Source organism: Ictalurus punctatus, chromosome 1 (assembly GCF_001660625.3).
Source record: "Ictalurus punctatus breed USDA103 chromosome 1, Coco_2.0, whole genome shotgun sequence".
In the NCBI taxonomy this organism is placed as follows: domain Eukaryota; kingdom Metazoa; phylum Chordata; class Actinopteri; order Siluriformes; family Ictaluridae; genus Ictalurus; species Ictalurus punctatus.
In genome coordinates this window covers 11,169,849-11,193,466 of record NC_030416.2, presented here as the reverse complement: position 1 = coordinate 11,193,466, position 23,618 = coordinate 11,169,849, and the positions used below count along the sequence as shown (strand labels likewise).

General features: G+C 34.9%; 1 protein-coding gene across 3 annotated transcripts; it reads right to left on the bottom strand.

The window, feature by feature from the left end:
* Positions 1-8,036: 8,036 nt before the first annotated feature.
* Positions 8,037-22,099, bottom strand: LOC108266480 (carcinoembryonic antigen-related cell adhesion molecule 5). Of its 3 annotated transcripts, none has more exons than XM_053680670.1 (12): positions 21,732-22,098; positions 20,872-21,189; positions 19,704-19,982; positions 19,307-19,573; positions 17,409-17,684; positions 17,058-17,312; positions 11,662-11,791; positions 11,141-11,178; positions 10,853-10,869; positions 10,274-10,372; positions 10,056-10,129; positions 8,037-8,398 (listed from the first exon to the last, which is right to left on the bottom strand). In XM_053680670.1, the coding sequence occupies exons 1-11, from the start codon at positions 21,778-21,780 to the stop codon at positions 10,085-10,087; spliced, it is 1,773 nt and encodes a 590-aa protein (XP_053536645.1). In that variant the 5' UTR covers positions 21,781-22,098; the 3' UTR covers positions 8,037-8,398; positions 10,056-10,084. The 3 variants fall into 3 exon arrangements, 2 of the variants coding, with proteins under 2 accessions (XP_053536645.1, XP_053536649.1); XM_053680674.1 differs by lacking the exon at positions 8,037-8,398 and adding an exon at positions 8,414-8,735 and having other exon boundaries at positions 21,732-22,099; XR_008396518.1 differs by lacking the exons at positions 8,037-8,398; positions 10,853-10,869 and having other exon boundaries at positions 21,732-22,099.
* Positions 22,100-23,618: the final 1,519 nt, after the last annotated feature.

The window sequence follows — 23,618 nt, the reverse complement described above, 5'->3', positions numbered from 1 at the left end:
CACATCTACCTCTGAGCCCAGTTGGAGATAGAAAAAAATACACCAGCCGTGAGTGAGAAGAAGCAAGGGTCCAGCTTTATTGTTCCATTCCACCACACGAGATCCACACCGATGAGAATTCTCAGAAGTGATCCCAATACCCTGAGCTTAAGCTCCAGTATTTATACTGTATTTACACACTAAATAACCCATATGTTTCAAGAAGACTATGATCTCACTACCAATAGGGTTAAAAAAGAGCTCATTTACCTTACTCTTATGTTCCAGAAAAGGGCTATTTCACTTACACATAGAATTGAAACCAGGGGTTTTAATTTACACATAAAATCAGAACCCAGGCATTTCTAATAACCCAGAAAATAAAAACCCAGAGTTTCTAGTTACTCAGAGGATCAGAAACCAGAGTTTTCAGTTACCCAGGGCATCAGAAACTTCAGTTTTCAGTTACCCAGAGAATCGAAACCAGAGAATTTGAATTACCCATAAAATAGAAAGTGGACAAGACTAAACAATCTAGAGTGACCTTGGTCTTATTGTTATCTTGCGAGGGGGGGCAGCTTGACTCAGCCACCCTTATAAATGGCTCCTCATGGTTCTCTTAAAATTAAGGCCTTCCTTGCGAGACAAGAATCTTAATCTACAAGAATCTTCATCATCTGAATCATGAGTAAGTTATATCTTCCTGTATTCCTAGTTCATATTTTATTTTCATATATATATATATATATATATATATATATATATATATATATATTATACGATATTACCCTTATAATATCTAAATATTCCTTTTTATTATTCTGGTAAAGTTATAATAGTATGTGTGTGTGTGTGAGAGAGAGTGTGTGTGTGTGTATGTGTGTGTGTGGTAGCACTCCTCAGCTCAGCTCGTATACCTTTTTTTGCCTTTTTTGACTACTACTGCTCTTAAAGATCTTTAAAGTGTAATTCCAATTCAATATTCAATATCAGTCAATATCCGCCTCACACTACTTCTGTGTGTCTTGGTGCCCGTCTTTTCTTCTTCTCCCCTTTACTGGATACTAGGTCTCCCTCATGTATATTTTATGACATTTTTTATCCACAACACTAGTCTCTCTAAGCGGAGCAAAACACTCTAAACATTGATCTGATATTGCTACATTGTCATGTAATGGGTACTGTCCGGTTTTAATTTAATGGCCTGTATTTCACGTCTAATATTTTCAACCTTATCAATGAAAAATTTCATGAAATCTTCACTGCTATGTAATGATTGAGTGTCTCTCTGTAGTCTTTTTATTCCTAGTTAATTTTGCTACAGTGTTGAAAAGGAATCTAGAATTGTTTTTGTTGTCTCCTATTAAGGTGGAGAAATAGATTTTTCTAGCATCGCCAAGAGATTTCCTATATTTCAGTAGACTCTCCTTCCATGCTGTTTGAAATATCACCAGTTTGGTTTGACGCCATTTACGTTCTAATTGTCGAGTTGTCTGTTTTAAGGTTCGCGTTTGATCGTTATACCAGGGTGCTAATTTTTTTACTCTAATTATTTTCCTTTTGAGTGGAGCCACTCTATCTAGCGTGTAGAGTGTTGACTCCAAGCTTTCAGTCACCTGATCGAGTTCTATGTGATCTGACGGTGATCCAAATCTAATTGATGTTTCTGCGAGGTTATTTATGAAGCTCCGTGCAGTAGCTGATGTGTAGGTACGTTTTACGTGGTAGCGAGGCGAGGTGGAAATATTATGATCAATACGTATTATGAACGAGATAAGATAATGGTCTGAGACAACTTCAGACTGCGGAAAAATGATAATATTTTAGTCCGTATGTTAGTATGAGGTCAAGAGTGTGACCACCATTATGAGTTACGTTCTGATTACGTTCTGATTAATCCCTACTGAATCTAAGATGGACACAACCACTAATCTTAGAGGGTCTTCCAGGTTATCAAAATGAATATTAAACTCTCAGACGATTAATGCTTTATCTACAGACACAACCAGACACAACCATATATGTCTTCTTATAAGTATTAAAAAAATAATAATACAAAATTTTAAAACAGCATATTTTAACTTTATATTTTTCAAAACCCTTTTTTTTTTTACAGTAGGTTGAAGAAATGAATAAAATATGCTATCATTTAATTTCCAAATTAAATAATAAAGTGGGACATTATCTCCATGTATGGTAGTAAAAAAACTATGTATTTCTGAAAAAATGTAAATAATAATATAAATGGGAATCTGGTTATTATGAATTTCATTAACTTTTGGTTTTTAAACCGGATACACATTTTTTTAAATAAAAACTTATGAAACTATATACAGTAAAAAAAAAAAAAAAAACCTTTTATTTACAAAATAAGTACTATAAAGCACATCTTAATATGACAGTTTTGTTTACTCACCAAACACCTGCAGTGAGGTGACATTTGTAAAAGTATTTGTAGCAGTGTCTACAGTCAGATTGAATCATTCTCCCAGTCAGGCTCCTGGGCTCTAGAGCATAAATGGTAGTGTCTAGACTGACTCTGTCTTTGTATGGTGTATGTATTATAATTCCACTAGGATTTTCAGAAAGAATGGTACTTGTATTAAACATCCATCTAATAGAGGTATGTAGGGGATCTAGAATACAGATTGGGTTAATCGCCACATTCTCCCCAATTGCTTTATATATTCAATCAGGTAATAACACTTCTTGGCCAAAACATACTCCTGTGTAAAGAAACAGATATGTAAAACCACCAGATAAAAATGTAATATAAACCAGAAAAAGCTTATGCATCGTTCTAATACATAAAACACCAAAAACATAGCATTTGTTTTCCCCCACAAATGTGTGATCAAGAAAAAGATAACGAGTCCTACTGAGCAACTGATAATTTCTTACTGACCCATTTTCACTGTCCCACCAGTTACAATTGTGACCAGGAATTCTTTTTTTTAAGTTAATGAAAGTACCAATAACTTAAAAAAAAAAAAAAAACTTTTATTTAGAAAAGGAATGCAGTTTCTTTAATTGGTCAATCCAGGTAGTAAAATGCATATGCTCACTTACTGTAGCTTGAGTTATGAGTAGCTTTGGATTCACATGCAAATGTACTGGGCGTTTAATAAGCAATTGTTATTCATTCGTATAATTCCAACACGAATTACATTGCTTTCACTGTTTAGCTGTCTTTCTGTTTTAATGATCTAATAATTTGCATATATAAAATTAAAAACTTTATTTACATGTGTCATGTTTGTGATTTTAGGTTATTTATCATTTAGTACAGCTTCTGACCATTAAATCAAAATAGACTTGTGATTTGATGACATAATGCTTATTTACTTAGAAACAGAAGTCAATAGATACAAAAATGCTACTTTAAATTTAAACTCTGACAGCGTGCTTTCAGTCGATGGATGTCCCATTTAATATTTCTGATGAACTGCAGAGATATTCAAGGCAACTATATTATAATTTTTTAAATTTAATATAAACATTGTTTACTCACAAGTGTCATGTTTGTGATTTTTATTTGTTGTGTAGAATATTTAGTGTCAAGCAATATCAAGCAATGTCCAGAAATAGATGTAGTTGTATAGCCTACCATTTAAATTTCCAGTTTAACTTTTATTTAACTGTAGAACAAAAAATAAAAGAATGCTTTGTAACATTATTTTACAATGACAATTTTTTTTTAGAAAAGGAAAGCAGTTTGTTTAATTCAGCAATCCAGGGTGTAAAGTGCTCACTTACTGTAACTTGAGTAGCTTTGGATTCACAGGCAAATGTACTGGGCAATTAATAAGCACTTATTTAATCTATAAGTAATCTCATCATCTTTTGGCCCATCAAATTGAAGGGGAGGAACAGAAGTATACAACTTGGAGAGTCATATACATTCTATTCAGGTCAAGTAATTTGTATGTATTTGCAGTCATTTTACTCAAAGAGAAGCGCTTCTGAGAGGTGACAATAGTGGGGGTGAAGGGGAGATGTATGAATTTGAATTAAGTAAATTCAATGAGCTTTTTTTTCCCCAGTGTGTCAACTTCTGTGTTCACTTTAAACCCATTTTTAAACAGTAACACTTTTAATCTAAGAAAAGAACAAAAGTTTCCATTGGCAAGAAAGGAGGAGATGGAATTCATTCAATGTTACCTTGAGGAACTTTCTACAGTGAAAAAATCCCACTCATTTAAAAGACACTAAATTGAGCTGGGTTGCAAAACCCAATTGCTGGTGTATTATTGCATTCTACTGCTACGCTATATTTATACTGTATACTGTAAACACATTAATTTAAATCAGGGGCAGATTTAGTGATTTGGGGGCCCAAGGCAAAATGTAGGAATGCGGCCCTCATTTCAGTGTTTTAACATCAATATTTAAATTTTTAGCATACATTATTTAGCATTAACTGCAATAATCAGGGGTGAACTGGGACCAAAAAATGGCCCTGGACTTTCTGGCCCTGAGCAGACCACCACTCCTGGCCCACAATATGCCACATCATAACACACCGGCTCAGTGATGGTTGGACCAATTTTTAACACCACTTACTAGCATAAAAATATAACACAACACAGAAACATAAATGCTATTTAAACACATTTATTTGAAGTAACACTGAACAGATATCAAGTCATATCTGTAAAATAGGCAAACAGAAACAGAAGAACAGTGTGACAAAGAATATAAAACAATCAAGACAGCATGTTATCTAGTCAGGGGGCATCATCTGGGTGCAGTGTAGGAGAGCTGCACCACTCAGCTGTACAATCCTGAATCAGGACTGACACTTAATTTCAGAGTTCTGTTCCGCTCTCTGGATATCAATTAAATATTGAAAAAACAGAAATAATTCCATATAATTATAGCCCCCTGAAATATTAAAAATACATACTCGTTAAAATGGCATACAGAATCATTTACATACTTAGGTGTCCATTTGACAAAAGACAGAAAAAATACATAGAAAGAATTTCGGACCACTAATTAAATCAAAGAAGATTTAACCAGATGGAACTTAATTCCCTTTTTTAGTTTTAGTTTGAGAATTGAAGCAATTAAAATGAACGTATTACCAAAATTTCTATACCTATTCCAATGCTTACCTGTATTTCTTGTATCCAAATCCAAGGATGCCTGGCTTTTAATTTTGGACATATTGTTAGAAGTTTATGGCAATAAACAATGGTGGTGCTAGAGTGTTGGCAGAACTTGGCCCAAATCTGGTGTTCCTTAGATAACACCTTCAGTGCTTGGCCCCCTAATAATCATGTCATTTTTAGTTCAAAATTATATAAAAATGATTTATCAAGCACTACTTATGAAGTATACTGAAGCTAAATCTTTGCTAAAAACACCACTTTCTAGTCAATGCAAAACTTAATAAGCAGCCAGTGTAGCTAAAACCAGGGAAATGTGTTCTGGCTTTCTTCTCCTAGTAAAGTTGTTCATTGCTGTATTCTGAAGAAGCTGAAGCTTGCTTAAAGAAGTAGCAGGGCAGTCAGCAACAAGTTACAATTCATTTTAATTTTTTTTTTGTATAGTGTTTTTTAACAACAGCCTTTGTCACAAATCAGCTTATATATGGATATAGATTTAGATTCCTAAAGATCAAGCCAGAAGGGACAATGGCAAGTAATAACTCCCTGTGATTATCTCAGGAAGAAACCTTAACAAAACCAGACTCAAAAACTAATACATCCTTTCCTGGGTCACAATACTGGTATAGTGGGATTTTGTACATTACAGTATAGAGGTATAGAAGACTTAACAGCAAACAGTAATAAATATTTTTATAAAATTTGTATTTAAAAATGGTAACATTTGGTGCACATCAGGTCTTGATCTTGCTTCTTGTTCCTCATTGACGATTCTTACCTTGCCTAGTTTATGCCTGTTTACAGATCGTCTGGTCTATTGCCTGTTTCTTGAATATGCTAGTCTCATGATTTGGATTTGTCTGTGTGCCTCTCTTTATTAAAAGCTCTTATCTGCACTTGCATCCATCCTCACCTTCATAACGTTTAATATGTGACAGAGGGACAAGAAGCAAGATCAATGAACATAAAACAAAACAAGGAAACGTATACAAATGCTTGGTGAGGTGAGAACACTCAATACTTCACAAAGTCATGGTGTTCAAAAAGTCTCTTATATAGTGTGGAGCGAGTAAGTGTGAGACTGGCAACAGGTGTGTGTGATTAGAATTCCGGAGAAGGTGAACATGTGTGTGGGAAGTGTAGTCCATGGCAGCCATGTTCATAGGCCGCAGTGCAGGATGAGAAATGTAGTCACGGAATTGATGTGATATGACACTCATGCCCCAAGTCCCCTGGGTAGGCTCCAGGCTCCCTGTGACCCAGTGTAGAACATTTTTGTAACCTTATAGAAAAAAAGCACACACACACACACACACACAGCCAAATCATGTCATTTTTCCTAAGATTGGAGTCAACTTCCTGTTTTATGCTGGCCACACCCCATTGTATGATGGCACATAAATTAAGTCATCCTATTTTTATCAGACACTTCCACTGCAAGGGCTTATAGTAACATAGATTCTGACTTTCATTTATCAGACCAGAAAATAAATACCAAATTTCAATTACCAGACTAGCCCTAACCCTATACTATATGCATATAAACACATGTAAAGAGAGAGAGAGAGAGAGAGAGAGAGAGAGAGAGAGAGAGAGACTCATCTGTACATGACAGCAGAAGCAGAGTCCAGCACACAGCGTGTAAATCCATCAGGAGAGATCCAGAGCTCCACCATTGCTTCTCAATAAGCGTCTCTACAGAAAGATCTGTGCTGATTAATCACCCAATGTGACCAAAAATGAACCGAATAGTGACGATTAGTTACAGTATAACGCAAACCTGGGTAAGTGAGCAGAGTAAGCAGATGAGACAGCAGGTCAACAGACTTCAGGGAGAAAAAATCCTGGCTATGGAATAACATTTAAAGATGTGATTTCAGCACTGCAAAGTTTATGATAACACATCAAACAAGTCTCTGTATAATCACTCCAATATCATGAGACAATGTACAGTATATCAATGCCACAAACCAATTTAAGATCTGAAATTTAAATCCAGCTTTAACACACCATTAATTTTTTTTTTTATCTATTCTTCTGTCTACAGAAGAACACAAAAAACATTTCACAAAGCATAGTATGTTCAGAAAAATCCCCAAAGATAAACACGCACTGCTGTATGAATGAAAATTCTCTTGCTGTATGTATGTTTGTAGGCATGTGAAGGATGGTGTGAGGACAGTGATGAGTCATGCTGTATTGTGAACATGAACACTAAATCACACTAAATAAATTGGTGATGCTTGTCTATGGCACCAAATGTAGTTCTCTGAGAATAAGCTTTGGTTAGTAATTAATTGGCTAACCAGTGAGGTCTTTCTAGTCACTGAAATAACTTTAGTTAGACTAGTTTGTGTTTCCTGTTTTATTTAGTAAACATGTAATATATTTCTGTCATTTAGAGTACTTTGTGCCCCTTAGTAGGTGCTGTGATTTACCCTGCATTCACACTGAAAGGAGTGGAGTCACTGATGTCACCCTCAGGTTTTCTTGTGTAGAAGGATCACAGCTTCTATTGTTGCTCGTGGACATTTCCTTCCAGCAGGTTTCCATAAGAATGGTTTCATGCAAGAAGTTTAATCAACTTTTAATGTACAAAAGGTTTACTAAAATACATGTTCATTTTATTTTTGTTGACATCGTTTTAATTTATCATGTAATATTTGTCTAAACCTTGATTATTTAGTCCTGTGTGCACATACCTCAAGATTGGCTAGCTAGTTATTTAGGAGGGAAAAAATGAAACTTTCCACTTCCAGTCTGCTATATATTAATTTAAAAGACGCAACTTAATAAGTAGAAATAAATATAGAGAAAGTTAATGATTGATTATTGAATTGCTGAGCATTATTTGCATGTAGTTGCCTTTTATGAGTGTTTTTATGACAGAAACTCTTCCAGTCTTTGCGTAAGAGAAACTGTAATGATTCGAATTGCAAAATTACACGTGGATAATAAATGTTTTTACTTGATACATCTATAATTGTTACTTGAAATGAAGTGCCAGTTTTCTGGATTAAGTAAAGAAATAAAAACAGCAAAATGGAAAGCAGGTCAAAACAGATCAGCCTTTAAACTTTCTATTAATGCGTTATTCATTTATATGAGAAATATTTCAGAAATCCATGTCAATGTTTTTCTTTTCTTCAAAGCTGGCAGTCAGAAATGTGGAATTGCTTTGCATACTCTTTTCTATCATGTGGCCTAAACTGTGTACTTTAGTCCAGGTTTAGTCAATGATTCTCAGTATAACTTCCTCTTCCTCTTCTCAAAGCAGGCGACGTATGTCCTCTGGAAAACTTTAACCCCTATAACAGATGAAGTGCAGTGTGTTGATCACACAATCATGTATTTCTTCCTAAACTGGGTTTACATAAACATATCCACATAATCATTGCAGCTAATGTTTTCAAAACGGAATTATAATTATGTGACTAAAAATAAATATAAAATACAATCATATATATGATTGGTGGTGTATACTAAGTGCTGCTTAACTACTGCATTTATATGAAGTTAGCTGAAGAGGCTCGCTGTTTTAAAATTCAGAATCCAAATAAATCCTCTCCATGTTCACAAAACACACACATGTACGTTGATTAGATTAGAGGTGCTAAATGCTGGTGCAGGAGGAAAGGGATTTTTCTGAAAAGACCATAAACATCACTGACAACAAAGCAGAGAAGAACAAAGTGCACTGAACAGTAAACATACAGATGGGTGTTGACCTGCACAGCTTTACGGATCTAAAAATACATCAATAATTAAACACTATTACGAGCAATCAGGGACATAAAAAAATTTAAGTCTGGAACTGCCAGGAAGAGGACACATAAGCATACTGCCTCCTGAGGATGATGAAGGAGCCAAAGAAGAACTCTGAGACGAACAGTTTCAGAACTGTACAGTTTAGCTGAGTTTTGTGGTTGCCATGTTTTAAGCGCTTTGGAAGGGCTGCATGTAAACAGCTCATAAAATGCAGCACCTACATCTCCAAGCATCATTGACTCTTCAAACAGAACTGTGCGTTGTCTTCAAATGAGTCCAAATGATTCTTTGTGAACAATGAAAAATATTGAATTATGTTTAGTACCAATTTAATTTAGTTCAAAACCTGGTCTCCTCTGCCTTGGAGGCTAAGAGTTGGCCATAGAGCACTCAATAAGATAATAGCCCTAAATGTATACACTCAAATCAACACAGAACTGGTTGCAGGAAAACAAAAGCATTTCAAGATTTCTTGAAATGTTGTGCATGTAGGAGTGCACCAGGATCCAAATGTTTCTAGCCTTCTTACAAGAGGAAGCATTATCTTCATTAAATACTGTATTAATTATAGGAATAACACAAATATTTAACCGCACTTTTTAGAAAATAATATGATGTTACACTACATAGTGTTCCTATATGGTTAAACTAAATTTAACAGTTAGTTCTAGTCTACTATAATTCAACTGGACAAGCAGTATTTCAAGAGTGCCGATATTTAATATATCAGCACTGGAAGATTTTACTGTTCGTATCACTCCACTTGTCTTTGTTTGGTACCATTACTACACCGTTATTACATGTACTACGGGCTGTCAGTCAGTCGGAGCATTACATATTAACAAGCAAAGCTCCATCCAGCATGGAATCAATTCCAGGTTTACTGAACTGTTGTATAAAAGCTATATCACACTCGCAATCTTGCTGTTGTAGAGAATATCAGCACAGCTGTAATTACCTGCAGCTCTCAGCCTGCAACCTCGGGCCTACAGCCAAATAACAGCCGTGCTGATATTCAGGATAACAGCATTCTTGCTCTACATACTCATGCTCATTTGATATTGCTTAAATATAATTCATTGCGTGTTTTTCTGGAGTTGAATCCATATCAGTCTTATTTCTGTATTTCTCCAATCAGCTACTTTGATTAAACTAATTCTAGTCCTAAATTAATTGAAGTATTGTAAAGCTGCTTACCTCATTATCCACAAAGAGCTGAGTGAGTCCTAACTATGGACAGATTCCTCCATGATGTTTACATATATTGCTCCCTAGATTGTCAATAATAAATGAATAAATTTAATAGCCTGTACTTGAAATGACAAAATATCAGTATATTAATAGGTAATTTCATCAATACTGAGGCTGGGATTAAATTAATAATGCAATACAAATACATTAAATAGACTGCTTACATTATCCAGTTGAGGTGTGCGCATCTGAGTGTCAGATCCACTCATAGTCACTCCAGACTTATTATTTTGGAAACAGTCAATGTTTTCATAATTTGAATCCTAATAATTAAAATAAGAACGCTGTAAAATGGCTAGTGATAAATATACAGGAGATACATTCAGTAAAGTGTACTTGAAATTATGAACAATATCATTATAACTGATCAGCTGACTATTAGTAAACATTCGAGTACATATAACTTCATGAATTTGAGCAGCACAACACAGACTAGTCTAAGGCTTCTGCATGCTGTGGGAGGAAGTCTAAATTTCCCAGCAGCTTCAAAAGCAAAGCGCATATAAATTAAATTTCTTGCAGTGAAGCAATAGTGTAGAATAGATTTTCTGTGGATAATTAAGGAAATTAAGTGCTTCTTCATATTCCCCAATTGCCCTGATCTGAGCTTTACTGATGAAAGAAGGACCATGTTATTATCATGAGTTTATTAAAGATAATAGAAACACTAACGGACAAATTTTAGTCTCATTCTCTACTTTTAATATGAATTCATTCATATAATTTAAAATAAACTGACTTACATCTGCATTCTGTGTTGCTGTATAAGAAAGAATATATATAAAACCACTCGCTTGCAATAAAATATGGTGTATGAGCTCCATATTTTGTAAATACTGTATAGCCTTAAGAAACTTTATGAAGTGTCATAAAATTACAGCGTGTGTCATATTATTGAAGTGTATGATACTTTATTATCCTCAATGAGTCAATATTATAACAATGCCATCAGTATATTTTGCCATCAGCTACATGTCTTGTCTTTGAGACTCAGCAAATATTTATCAGTGACTGAAGATCTTCACACATACCTCCATTCTGCTTATTTCCTCTGGAGTTTGTTCTTGGCCTGCATGACAGTAAAATGTAGACCAGATAACACACACAGATCACACAGATTTCAGTGTATTTCCTTCACAATATTAGCAGTCACATGACATAAATTGTAAATAGATCAAGTCAAAACATTTTTAAGAGTGCATTTATTTATTTATTTCAAATGTATTTCATTCTCATAGAATCGGAATTTTTCTTGTTAGTTATAATACATAATATAATACATAATCCAGACCTTTGTTATTCTGTTAAAAAAAAAAAGAAAAAGAAAAAAAAAAGGGTTTTCTAAGGAAAGGAGAAATAGCTGTCAAAATAGCTTTCAAATTCTGAAGAATGATGAAATTGTTTTGATTCAGACTTCTTGTTTCTATGCGACTTTTAGAAAATACATCTATATAACTCCTGTTGTTTTTTTTTGTTGTTTTTTTTAAATGCTGCTATTAAAGATTACATATATGAAATACCAACCACATTAAAAACGGAATAATTTACTTACATTTCTTTTGCTTTCATAAAGTAGAAAATCAAACCAGCAATTCCAGCAACACCCAATAAAACCCCAATAACAATCCCAGCTATAGCTCCTGCAGACAGTGACTCTCCATCTCCACCTGGAGTCACTTTCTCTATTAAAAAAAAAAAACAGAAATGAACCAGCCAATAATTGAAATCAATGACATGAAAACCTGTGAGGCAGTGAGGCAGAAATTCTTAACAACATGAAACTTCCCTTATTCATATAGATATTAAAACCCTTTTTTCTCTTTTTTTTTTTTTTTTTTTTACCAGCTGTGATTTTTGATTCAGGTTCTGATTATAAGTGAAAACTCCTATACTACTGTATGTGTATAGCCTTGTCTCCCTCCCCCAAAAGCTTCCTAATTAAGTTCCTTATATACCCTCTAAATACATACCTCTGTTTTCTAGCAAGCTCATTTTCCCTAAGTAGCTAAATAACTGTAACAATGTGAAATGAATGATGAGCAAAATATATTTTATTATATCTGGTTACATGAAGCCAAATTGATTCATTATTTGTTTTTTGATTATCTCACTTGGATGTAAACTACAACAAGTAACTACAACAAACACCTTCTGCAAAATTCAGTAGCAAGGATATTAATGTAATAGGAAATGAATTCTTATTGGACCAGTTTTAAATCAGTCTACAGAATGCCTGTTTCATTTAGAAATGACTATAAAATGTTTAGTACTTTATAAATCTTTTCAGAAGCATCATACATCATTGTATGTCTGACAGACATTGTTCCAGCTTGTGTTTTAATCATTTAATGCCAGTCTTCTCCATATTCCTCCTATAGAACTAAAATAGTGATGAAGCAGCCTTTTATTTATTTTTTACAACAAATATCTGGAACACATTACCATTTATTTTAAAATAAGTAAATAAAAACAGTTAAATACATATTGCTTCACTATAGTATTATTTCCTTATCGTTTATTAGTAACTTCTATTTTACTTTTAGAGTACTTTATGTTAACTATTGTTCTATTATTCCATTGTAGGGCTAACATATTAAGGATTTATTACATAGTCCACTGCGCTCTTATAACCAAAGACGGAAGTAGGTGCAGCTGAAGGTTGAGTGTTTGTTTTAATTTATGATTTAAATATATGACTCTGTTTAATTATTTATCTGACTCCAAAAGATTATCTTCTAGTTACTGCTGGAAGTATAATATCTCAGTGTCATGTTATGGAGTTCTGTATCTGCATGTGAGTGTTTATTTTAAATTGAGGCACAGTGCCTAAGGAATTGGTCATCAATTTCTTCTGAAGACATGTGTGGATGAAACAGCCTTAACATGAGCTTCATTTCTTAATTGAATTTTAACTTAATCATAGATATAATCTAAATAGGTGATGTGCTTTTATTTTCCTTACTCCGGCACTGCCTAACTTTTGAAGATTTAACATGTTTGACTTTCTTTTCGACTAGGGTGCCGATGGAGCGCATGGTGAAAATCCATGTTCCTACATTCATACACTATGTTAGATGTAAGCCTCAACTAGGTTAAAGGTACTTCATAAAACATAATAAAATGAATATAAAAATAAACTGAATATGAAAATGAATAAAGACAGATCCAAATAAACAATAGTTCCACTAAACAATAAAGTTACATCTTCTCTTCCTCTAACTTGTTCAGTACTTGTAATACGGATTAAATACGTGTGGGCAGATGATGTAAACTATGGATCTGGTCCAATGTTATTTGCGAACAAAGAGCAAGCTGAATTTTCTCAACATAAATTTTGTGTGTAGTTTGTTATCAGATTGTCTAGATGTACATCATACATCTGATGAACAAGATTTCCTCTCCTGTGCTGTAATGATGTCTGGAAACTAGGACTTAATGTCCTAGTAATGTCCTTCTATAAAGGTCATATAGAACATAGAGAAATCTCATTTAGCGCTTTAGGAATTAATTCACCTTTCACGTTGTCTTTTATTTTGATCACAACCAGCCAGTTATATTGTTTCTGAGTTTAATCGTTGTTTAGACTTTGTTGATGCTGAAGAAGCAAAAATCTGAGGAACCCTTAACCTTCAGACTAATGATTTGAAATTTCTGCACACAATGCTTGAAAAGAAACATGTATAATGAAGTTGAAAAGGTAGAAAAAGTTCTATGAATTAGTTAATGGTCTCTCTCTCTCTCTTTCTTTATATCGCTATTAAAGTAGTGCTTAAACAGATACATAGCAGACAAATATACATATAGACAGTTTTATTTTGTAAATGCATACCAAGTTAATGTTCACCTATCATCATTCCCTGTTAACAAAATCTGTCACCACCTAATAAAACAGTTTAAGTCACTAACCAAAGTAAGTATACAAACTGACGCTATGATAAAAGAATAAAAACAATGAACCTTTCTTAAAGAACTTCCTAAATCCTCTGACCAAGTATATAGCTGTGCCATCTGTCTATTAAATAAATGCCAATCCTTCAGGCTGAAAAATAAGGATGAAAATATTCTGTCAGTAGTTTGGCACTGTGACTCAAAAAGTTGTTTTTCATCTGACATCTGAAAGCTAACTACTGTCCCAACTGCCGTACAATACTGATAATGCTCTTTTACTTAAGAGGGCTGAATGGCAGACCTTGTTAAATAATATTATGTGATCCTTATAATGTCTTATATTTTATTAAATATATTGTTATATATATCTTATATTACTTTTTATTTATTTATTTATTTATTTATTTATTTTGCCTTTTCTTATACATTGTCATGGGAGAAGAGGGGCCAATGTGGCAATGCTGGTGCAAAGGTAAGACTGCACAAGGATATATCTTTGAAACTGTAAGTGACTAGTCAACTTAATCCTTCACATGGTATTCATAAGGTGCCATAAGTTTCTGCTACTCTATGGATCACGCTGAAGTTTGAACAAAATGGTTTGACTTAATATCCAGAGCAGTAGTGTACAAGTCATTTCTTACAAATTTGTTTCTTAACTTTTATTGTATGCCTAAGTGCAATAAAAGTTTTTTGTTTTTTTTTCCAGATTCAGATGCTCCTAAACAAATTATTATAAAGTGTTTGTTATAACTTGTCAACAAAGACTGTACCATCATTTCTAATATAATGCATTTAATATGGAAAATATTTTCACTGAAATATTTCAGAGAAATTTTTCTTTACATTAGTTTACACTAAATGTCTAATCTGTTCTGTTGGAAATATTCCTTAACTGTTAAATTATTTTGGAACTTTAAAAATAAGTTGCCTGCTTCTATACCTTTGGCTGTAGTGTATATAGTGTATATATAGTGTATATGTCTGCTCACTGTCATAAACCAATATAAAGAGATAAAAAGTAATAATTTTGACTCCAGATAAGGAGTGGGTAAAGACAGACTGGTGTCTGATCTATATTATATATACTTAGCTTAGATAATACCTCTCTGCAGGCCATGGTGGACTGTTCCCAAGTTGAAGTACTGTAGAACTCCTAAGAATTAGATCTCCCCAATTACTCTCGTATAGATACGAGATATATAAAAAATATATATGATATTTATATTTAAAAAAATAAAATATACAACAATATACTCTTTCCATGCCATTGTGCTCTTTGCCTGACAAAGCCATTCACAAAACATATTTGACAGTTGGTGTCTAATTCTAAAATCACCAGATACCAAATGTACAACAGTTTTGTCTTGCTGCCATCACAAATAAAAATGTTTAAACCTTAAATAATGTAGTTACGGAGAGTGCGTACATTTGTCACACTACATTAAGGGTGGGGATCCTTATAGACTGTGGAACAGAAATGTACTCAGTGTGTCTCCACCAATTTATTTCACATTGGAGTACAACCATTTTTCTTTTTTACCATTATGGACGAAACAATTATTTGTTTTAAAACATCATCTTTAAATGTTTTTCTACCTCCTAAAGAACCCTCTGATGTAAGATACGATCTTCGGAGTTGTTGACGCCCGGCTCAGGGTTAAACAACAACGTCTTTACAATATCTTCATGAGGAAATTGTCAAACTAACATCTTGGTTTTTTTTCTTGGAGCAAAAGTCAGGTCTCATCATGTATGTACACATTCAACCATCATGCTTTTTCTAACAATGTAGTTACACAAATCGAAATCCCTCACACAGTAACACACATGAATACCCAATATTAACCATTTGATACACCTTTTCTTACATCAGACATAGGCTATTTCACCTAAATCATCCTTAAGCTTCAAATAAAACAATACCCCCAAAAACTAATATCAGAAACAAACATTCTCTTATACCACAAAAAGGTATACATTTCACTCACTCACTCATCTTCATCCACTTTATCCTTTCTCAGGGTCACAGGGAAACCTAGAGCCTATCCCAGGAAGCATCGGGCACAAGGCAGGGTACACCCTGGACAGGGTGCCAATCCATCATAGGGCACACAAACACATACACACTCACACACTAATTCATACACTATGGACACTTTTTTTCCGACATGCCAATCAGCCTACCATGCACATCTTTGGACTGGGGGAGGAAACTGGCACGCAGCACAGGGAGAACATGCAAATTCCACACACACATGGTCATCGGACCCCGACCCTGGCGGTGTGAGGCGAACTTGCTAACCACTAAGCCACCGTGTGCCCAAGGTATATATTTGTGTGTGATTAATACTGGGAGAAACACGTTTCACAACAGTCTCATTAACATTAACACATTTGTTGGGGGATATCCCCCACACCCCTGGAAAGGAAGGACACAACCAGACATAGAGGTGCCAGAATGACCCACTGTCACAGTCGATAAGGTTACCCCCACCCTTAGTCATAAATTAGGTGTGCCTACAGAAATGTCGTTCAGGGAAGCACAAAGGGTGATAAATCAGCACACACTACTTTGATTGATAGTTTGACAGAAAGTGTATGATATAACTACTAAGGTCAAATTACCATATACGAGGACAATTGTGAATGTTGAACGACATGGCCACCACTGGTCGAGCAATGTTCAGCAGCTATTAAACAATCATAATGAAGGCCCATTTTCCTAAAATTATATTGTTTTTTCTTTGATTTAGGTGCTTATAGGATTGCACAAAATTATTTAATATCTTTTAATGTCTTTAAGGGCCCGAAATGGCTCGAACCCCAATAATTGCTGCATGCAGCTATATTATTATTAGTTATTGCATTAACTAAACATACAACAATTATTATATGATTAGTAAATGCAAATAATCTTTTAGATGTTTAAGCTCAGAATAGACTTATTAATCTTGATTTTGCGTTTTAATTCAAATATCTGATATCACATTTATTTGATGAGGGAAACTCTAAACATTTAGAGTTTTAGAGTTTGAGTATTATAGAGTAATGTTTTACCTTTTACTACCAAAACATGGGATCCAGAGGCATCACGTCCGGTTACAGGATTGGAGGCAATGCAGGTGTAATTTCCAGTGTGCATAAAGGTAGTCTGTTCCACAGTAAATAAAGGTGTATTGACCCCAGTTAAATCCCCATTAAACATCCATGTGCACAAGGCATTTGGTGTAGATTCAGAATGGCACGAAAACATCACAGTTTTTCCCTCTTCCACTTTACTTGGTGCATTAATTATCACATTATCCGGTCCAACTGTAACACACATTACAGAGTCATTGCCTGTCAAATTAAACTTAGATGTTTCTTCAGTTTAAAACAAATCAGCACCAGGAATATATTTGTACTTACAGTTAACAATCATTCTGTATGTTGCAGTGTCAGAGCTGATGGGGTTGCTGAGAGTACACTTATATTCACCACTGTCTCTTCTCCTCACCGGACTGATCATCACTGATCTGTTATCATTCGAGAATGTTATGCTGTCACTAGCTGACAGTTTCTGATTATCTTTCATCCATTCAGCACTGTAGATGATTCCACTTGACTTACAGGATAATGTAGCAGAGGAAACATCTTCTATTAGATCATCTGTTGGTCCAGTAAGTGCTGCTCCAGATATTTTTTCTGTAAAATTCAGAGGAAACAAATAAACAGTTAAAAACATTCATTTAACAATGTGGATTGAGATAGAATTTGAATTAGTTATAGGGCCTGGGACTGTTAAAATTATAACAACATTAAACATAATCCGATTATTGTATCACATTTGTCAAATCATTTATTTAAGAACTTACTTCCAATTTGTCACATAGCAAAGTCATTTTCACTGAACCAAATAGCATTTTGATTCTGTCTATCTGTGACTTTTAGCTTTTGGGCAATAACAGCACTTTAAACATTTCACTTACTGTTTAAGAAATCCCAATAACCTCTGTTTTCCCAGATATAGCTTGATATCCTAGCCAATTAGCTATTTTCAGACCTCTTGTAGATAAATTATATTTATACCACAGCACTGTTGAATTCTGAAATCTGATTTGTCATTAGGTGTTGATTAATTTTCTATAGAAACAGCTCTGACAGTGGTGCCGAATACAAATCAAATAACGGGTTTACATCAATACTCTCGTTCTAAAACGTTAGCGCTTTTATAGTAACATCTCCTTCACAGGGACATGTATGGTGGACACTCAACATAATCTAAGCCCAATAATAAACAAAAGATGATATTCGACGAAAAATGTCTTGAAATCTGTGAAATCTTCTGAAAGGTGACATTTACTTAACATTGAAGAAAGGATTCTCAGGTGTTAGTGCTTTGTGTAGCAGTTGCCACAGGACACTCTGCTTCACGCTGAAGTACATAATTTACTATTTCCCTATAACAGCATGCCCTGTTTTATTTATGTTGAATTCCTTACACAGTATATACACAAATTATACAACTGCTAGTTAAATACAACAGTTCTGCTCATTCATGAGTCCAAAATATAGTAAGTATTGAATACAAAGTATTAAAATCCTCAGTTTATCTGTCCGTTACTTAATTTTTTACTTGAATTAACGTGTCTCAGTGCGCCATTGTCCACTTTTTTGTGACTGTCAACAAGAGTTGACTCACAGTGAATGGTGAGGATCAGTGAACGACTCATTGCTATGCTAACAATGTTGGATGCTTTACATCGGTATGGGCCTGTGCGTAGCATGTTTTTAAACACCAACAAACGATTTCCTCAATATATCTGTCAGTTATATAATTTTACTTGACTGTAAGACATTTCAGGTGGTTAAACATAGAAACAAAAGGTCACCTGCTCCCTTAAAAATGTAAGTAAACTCAGCTTGAAGATAAACTTTATTTCAAATCAAAAAGGTATGTTTTGTAAGTTTTGCAGGTGAAGACAATCGATTGATTTAAGTTTTTTTATTATTATTATTATTATTATAAACTTGAATTCAATATCCAAAACTTGTTATGACAATTTGAGTCAAATAGAAGAAATGAGTTCACATAACTTTATGGAGTTATCATGTTTTACACTGTTGAATTAAAATATCTCAGTGTGCCATTGTCCACTTTTTTGTGGCCATCTTTGTTGTTGGCTAAGGTTTGCGAAAGGCAAAAAATCTTACAGAATAAAATCTGTACATTTCTGGGAGAGCAGCTTTGGCTTAATTTAGTGGCTTGCTATTTGTTGTTGTTGGTGTTGTTGTTGCACATGATTTCAATAACTAAACTAGTACACCTAGTACAGTGACACTGATGGGTTCAGACACAGAGTAGTTCAGGCTCTGAATGTTATGGGCAATGCATGTGTAATTGCCACTTTGACTGCTCTGAATGTTGCTCAGTCTGAGCTCTTGGCCCATTTCACCAAGCTCTGTTCCATTCACAGCCCACTGAAACTCAGCAGCAGGGTTGGACTCAGCTGAGCAGGTCAGTATGAGGTTAGACCCAGAGCTGTAGAAGGGTCCCACTGGATCTGCTTCAACAGCAACATTTTCTGGACCATCTGCAAAGGAACATTGCATATTTAGTCAGCTTTAGAGACATCATTGTCTTGTGGAGACCAGGTATATCATGCATGTTTGTTGGATAAATCTCATGATTGTCAGCAAGTTGCCTGATATGAATTAACTCACAGTAAATGGTGAGGATCAATGGAGGACTCCTTGCTTTGCTGATGATGTTGGATGCTTCGCATTGGTATGGGCCTGTGTCATATCTGGTCACACTAGTAATGGTTAGACTGCTGTTGTTGTCTGTTAGCTGAACTCGCTCCCCTGCTCTTACCCCAGAGCTGCCATTCAGCCAAATAAATGAAAGAGAGGAGCCAGACGCAGAGCAGACGAGACTCACAGTGCTGCTGAATTCAACCAGCTCTGTTTTACTTGGTACTATGATAACATTGGAGGCTGGCACTGGGGGGTTAAAAGGTAATACAGCGCTCAACTGGACACGAGTATACACAAGATTTGAATGTTCATTTATCATCAATACATAAGCATAATCACTGTACCAACACTATTAACTCTCATGATCTTAGATTGTAATCACTGTTTCACTGTTTTAGCCGTACTGACCAAGATAACAAAAATGGAGTGTAAAAATTTCCTATGAGTAAAAATAAGTAAAGTACTCCTTGACAACTTATTTTTAGTCCAATAAATCTGCCGTTATAGAACTACAGATTTTTTATGTGGGCACCAGTCACAGATCTTCAGTCACCAGTCATGGAGCTTTCAGAAGAGGAGATTTTACTGGAATATGGCAGAAGAAGTCAAAATGGCACAAGTGGTAGTGTAGTATATTATTTTTTAGATTCATTATATCATTGCAGGAATCTGTTACCGAAAATGTTTCTTAACTCTACAGTTCCTGTATTTTTTTATAGTTCGATATTTTACTATAAATTAATGTTCTGAATTTGAGACATTAGAGGCAGACATGACAATATTCTGTCTCTAATTCAAATACAAGTTCTATTAACTGAAGCAACCGAACTATTTTTGTGTTAGTCTTACTTCAGCAATAACATCCAATGCGTGTTCATAGTCATTTAACGCAAGAATAATCTGATAAATAAAATGTTCTACAATTTGAAAGATGTGTATTCCAATTCAGCTGTGAAGATGTAATGCAGTACAAATCTGTGTACTTTTAATCCTTACACACCTGTATAAAAACGGATTATAGTTACCTATAAGCATTAAAGACTCTTCCTTGTATTTACAAACTGAGAACTGTACTAGATTAAAGAAGAAAAATCTTCCTGTAGTTGTGTTAAAAAGAAAAGTTTTGTTTACTTACCAAACACCTGCAGTGAGGTTTCACCTGTGAAAGGATTTGTAGGAGTGTCTACAGTCAGAGAATATAGTCCAGTATCACTCTCAGTCAGCCTCCTGAGTTCCAGAGCATAAGTGGTGGGGTTCAGTCTGACTCTGTCAGTGTACGATGGCAGTATTATAATTCCACTTGGAGGTCCAGCAAGAATGGTGATCTCATTAAACCTCCATCTGATGACAGCATGTGGGGGATCAGGAAGACGGATTGGGGTAATCACCACATTCTCCCCAACTGCTTTATTTATTCTCTCAGGTAAAAACAGCTCTTGGCCAAAACATACTCCTGTGTGAAGAAATAAATAAACCAAACACAAAAACAAAAATAAAACAAAACACTCTGTAATAAAAACACTCTTCAATAATAATAATAATAATAATAATAATAATAATAATAATAATAATAATAATAACAACAACAACAACAACTAGACCGGTACATTTCCTGAAGAAAATGTGAGTGGTGCTTGCCGTGGCGAAACCCGGGACGGGGAGCCAATACTTTTGAGAGCCGCCCGCGCAGGGTGCCAATACTTTCGAGAGCTGGACATATAGGGCGCCAGCACTCTTAGAGCTGGCCATGTAGTGCGCCAATACTGTTTAGAGCCGTCCGTTTAGGGCGGAAATAGTTTTAGAGACGGCCGTGTAACGCAAAGTTTCCAGAGATACAGGACGTTTCAGACCAAGTCCCTTTGTGGCTATAGGAAGGGAAACTGTGTAAACTGCACTGCGCTGTAATGTTTATTTCTTCTATTATGCTGCAGGAAGCCACGCTGCAGTTACTCACTGTATTCATCTTCACAGATATACGAAGAATATAGTGTTCACCTGTACATGACAGCAGAAGCAGAGAGCAGCACACAGCGTGTAAATCCATCAGGAGAGATCCGGAGCTCCACCACTGCTTCTCAATAAGCGTCTCTACAGAAAGATCTGTGCTGATTAATCACCCGATGTGAAACCGAATAGTGCCGATTAGACTCGAGTTAGAAAGCAAACGACTGAAAAAGCAAAAGTTAACTAAGTAAGCAGACGAAACAGCAGGTCTGTAAACAGCGTCATTAAAGCACACATGCAGGAGTGAACAGCCTACAGGGGAAACTATCAGAGTAATCCTGCACCGGTTTATCTCAGATCGTCACATTCAAGTTCCGCCTTTAACCTTATAGTCAGGTGATGATTTAAGATATTTAAAAAATCGCTTATTCTAAATGTATTCAATATCATATAAAATAGAACAATAACTGCAACAATAATAATAATAATAATAATAATAATAATAATAATAATAATAATAATGATCTCCAGAAGCAATACAATATGAAACTTCATGTTAGTGTCTTATTTCAGAAAACATTCGTTTATAGAGCAACATTAACTGACTTTGAGCTGCTGTGCTATTATGAATAGGTGAAGTGTTATAGTATGTGAGCGTTTGCTTGAAGTGATGTATAAATCAACATGTTTTCTCATGTTATATCAGCAAAAATCAAATAGTGGCGCCAGTTGCCTGTTTTTGCTGTTGTTGTAACATAGAACTAAAAAGACCATAGATAAATATACTAAAGATAAAGATGCATCCCCCGAAAGACCATATGTGAAACATATACACCAAATACACCTTAAAGTTTTGTGACATAGCTCATTGCTAAATTTTAAAGCTGATTGGTATGTGGTGGTCAGGCTGTTTACAGTCCATCCACCTTTTATACCACTTTAGCCTATCCCAGGGAGCATCAGGCACAAGGCAGGGTACACCCTGGAGAGGGTGCCAATCCAACACAGGGTACAATCACATACACACTCACACACCCATTCATACACTAGGGACACTTTAGACACGCCAATCAGCCTGAAACCGGAGTACCCGGAGGTAACCCCCGCAGCACGGGGAGAACATGCAAACTCCGCACACATGTGGCCCCGGCAGGGATCAAACCCCTGACCTTGGAGGTGTGAGGCGAACATGCTAACCACTAAGCCACTAATTATTAAACACCAATTTTATGTCCTAAATGAAAATCCAAGTAGTATGATTAATTAAATTTTTTAAATTAAGTTTAGTGTGTTATATGAACTTAAATTTAAGTGGTTTGAGTCAAATGTCCAAAAAGGGAACACTTATTGCTTGGGCCAATTTTAGTTTGGAAATTAATATGTGAAGTTAGTCTATCAGAAGTTGCAGAGATGGACATGTCGTTCAAGTTTCATGAAAATAGTTCAATGCTAAAACATGTTCATGATCAGCTTTCAGCAGGTATGACAGGGTTAATAAATAATGATTAGACATACAATTACAGATTAGGACAAATATGCAGTATACCACATTTCAAGCTTATAGTACGTACACTATGGACGTCCACACTACAAACTTTACAGACTTCTTGAAAAAGCTTGTATTAAAATTAAAACCAAAAATAGGTTTCACATATTGTTCTCAAAATATAATTGGATGGACCTAAGTGGCAGTGTTGCCTCATTTTCTTTTTTTAAAAAGTCAATAGAAGTCACTAGATGATGTTATAAACTAATTTGCATATAAATTATTCATCATGATCATTGGTATATCAAATTCTAAACTAGGATACACGAAGAAGGAAGATTTCCGATTAGAATATATTGTATGGTGAATATAGAATACAACACTATAGCACCACCATCAGTCTGATCAGGCTCATATCTCTGCCTGAGCTAACAGATTGGAGTACTGCTTAT

Bases quoted from the DNA above. Each gene is read 5' to 3' on its own strand.
- LOC108266480 (XM_053680674.1), bottom strand. From the start codon at position 21,780: ATGGATTTACACGCTGTGTGCTGCTCTCTGCTTCTGCTGTCATGTACA. The intron at 17,313-17,408 runs GTAAGTACAAAT...TGTGTGTTACAG, and splicing joins ATACAGAATGATTGTTAACT to TTGGACCGGATAATGTGATA. The intron at 11,792-17,057 runs GTAAAACATTAC...TTTTTTTAATAG, and splicing joins CCATGTTTTGGTAGTAAAAG to AGAAAGTGACTCCAGGTGGA.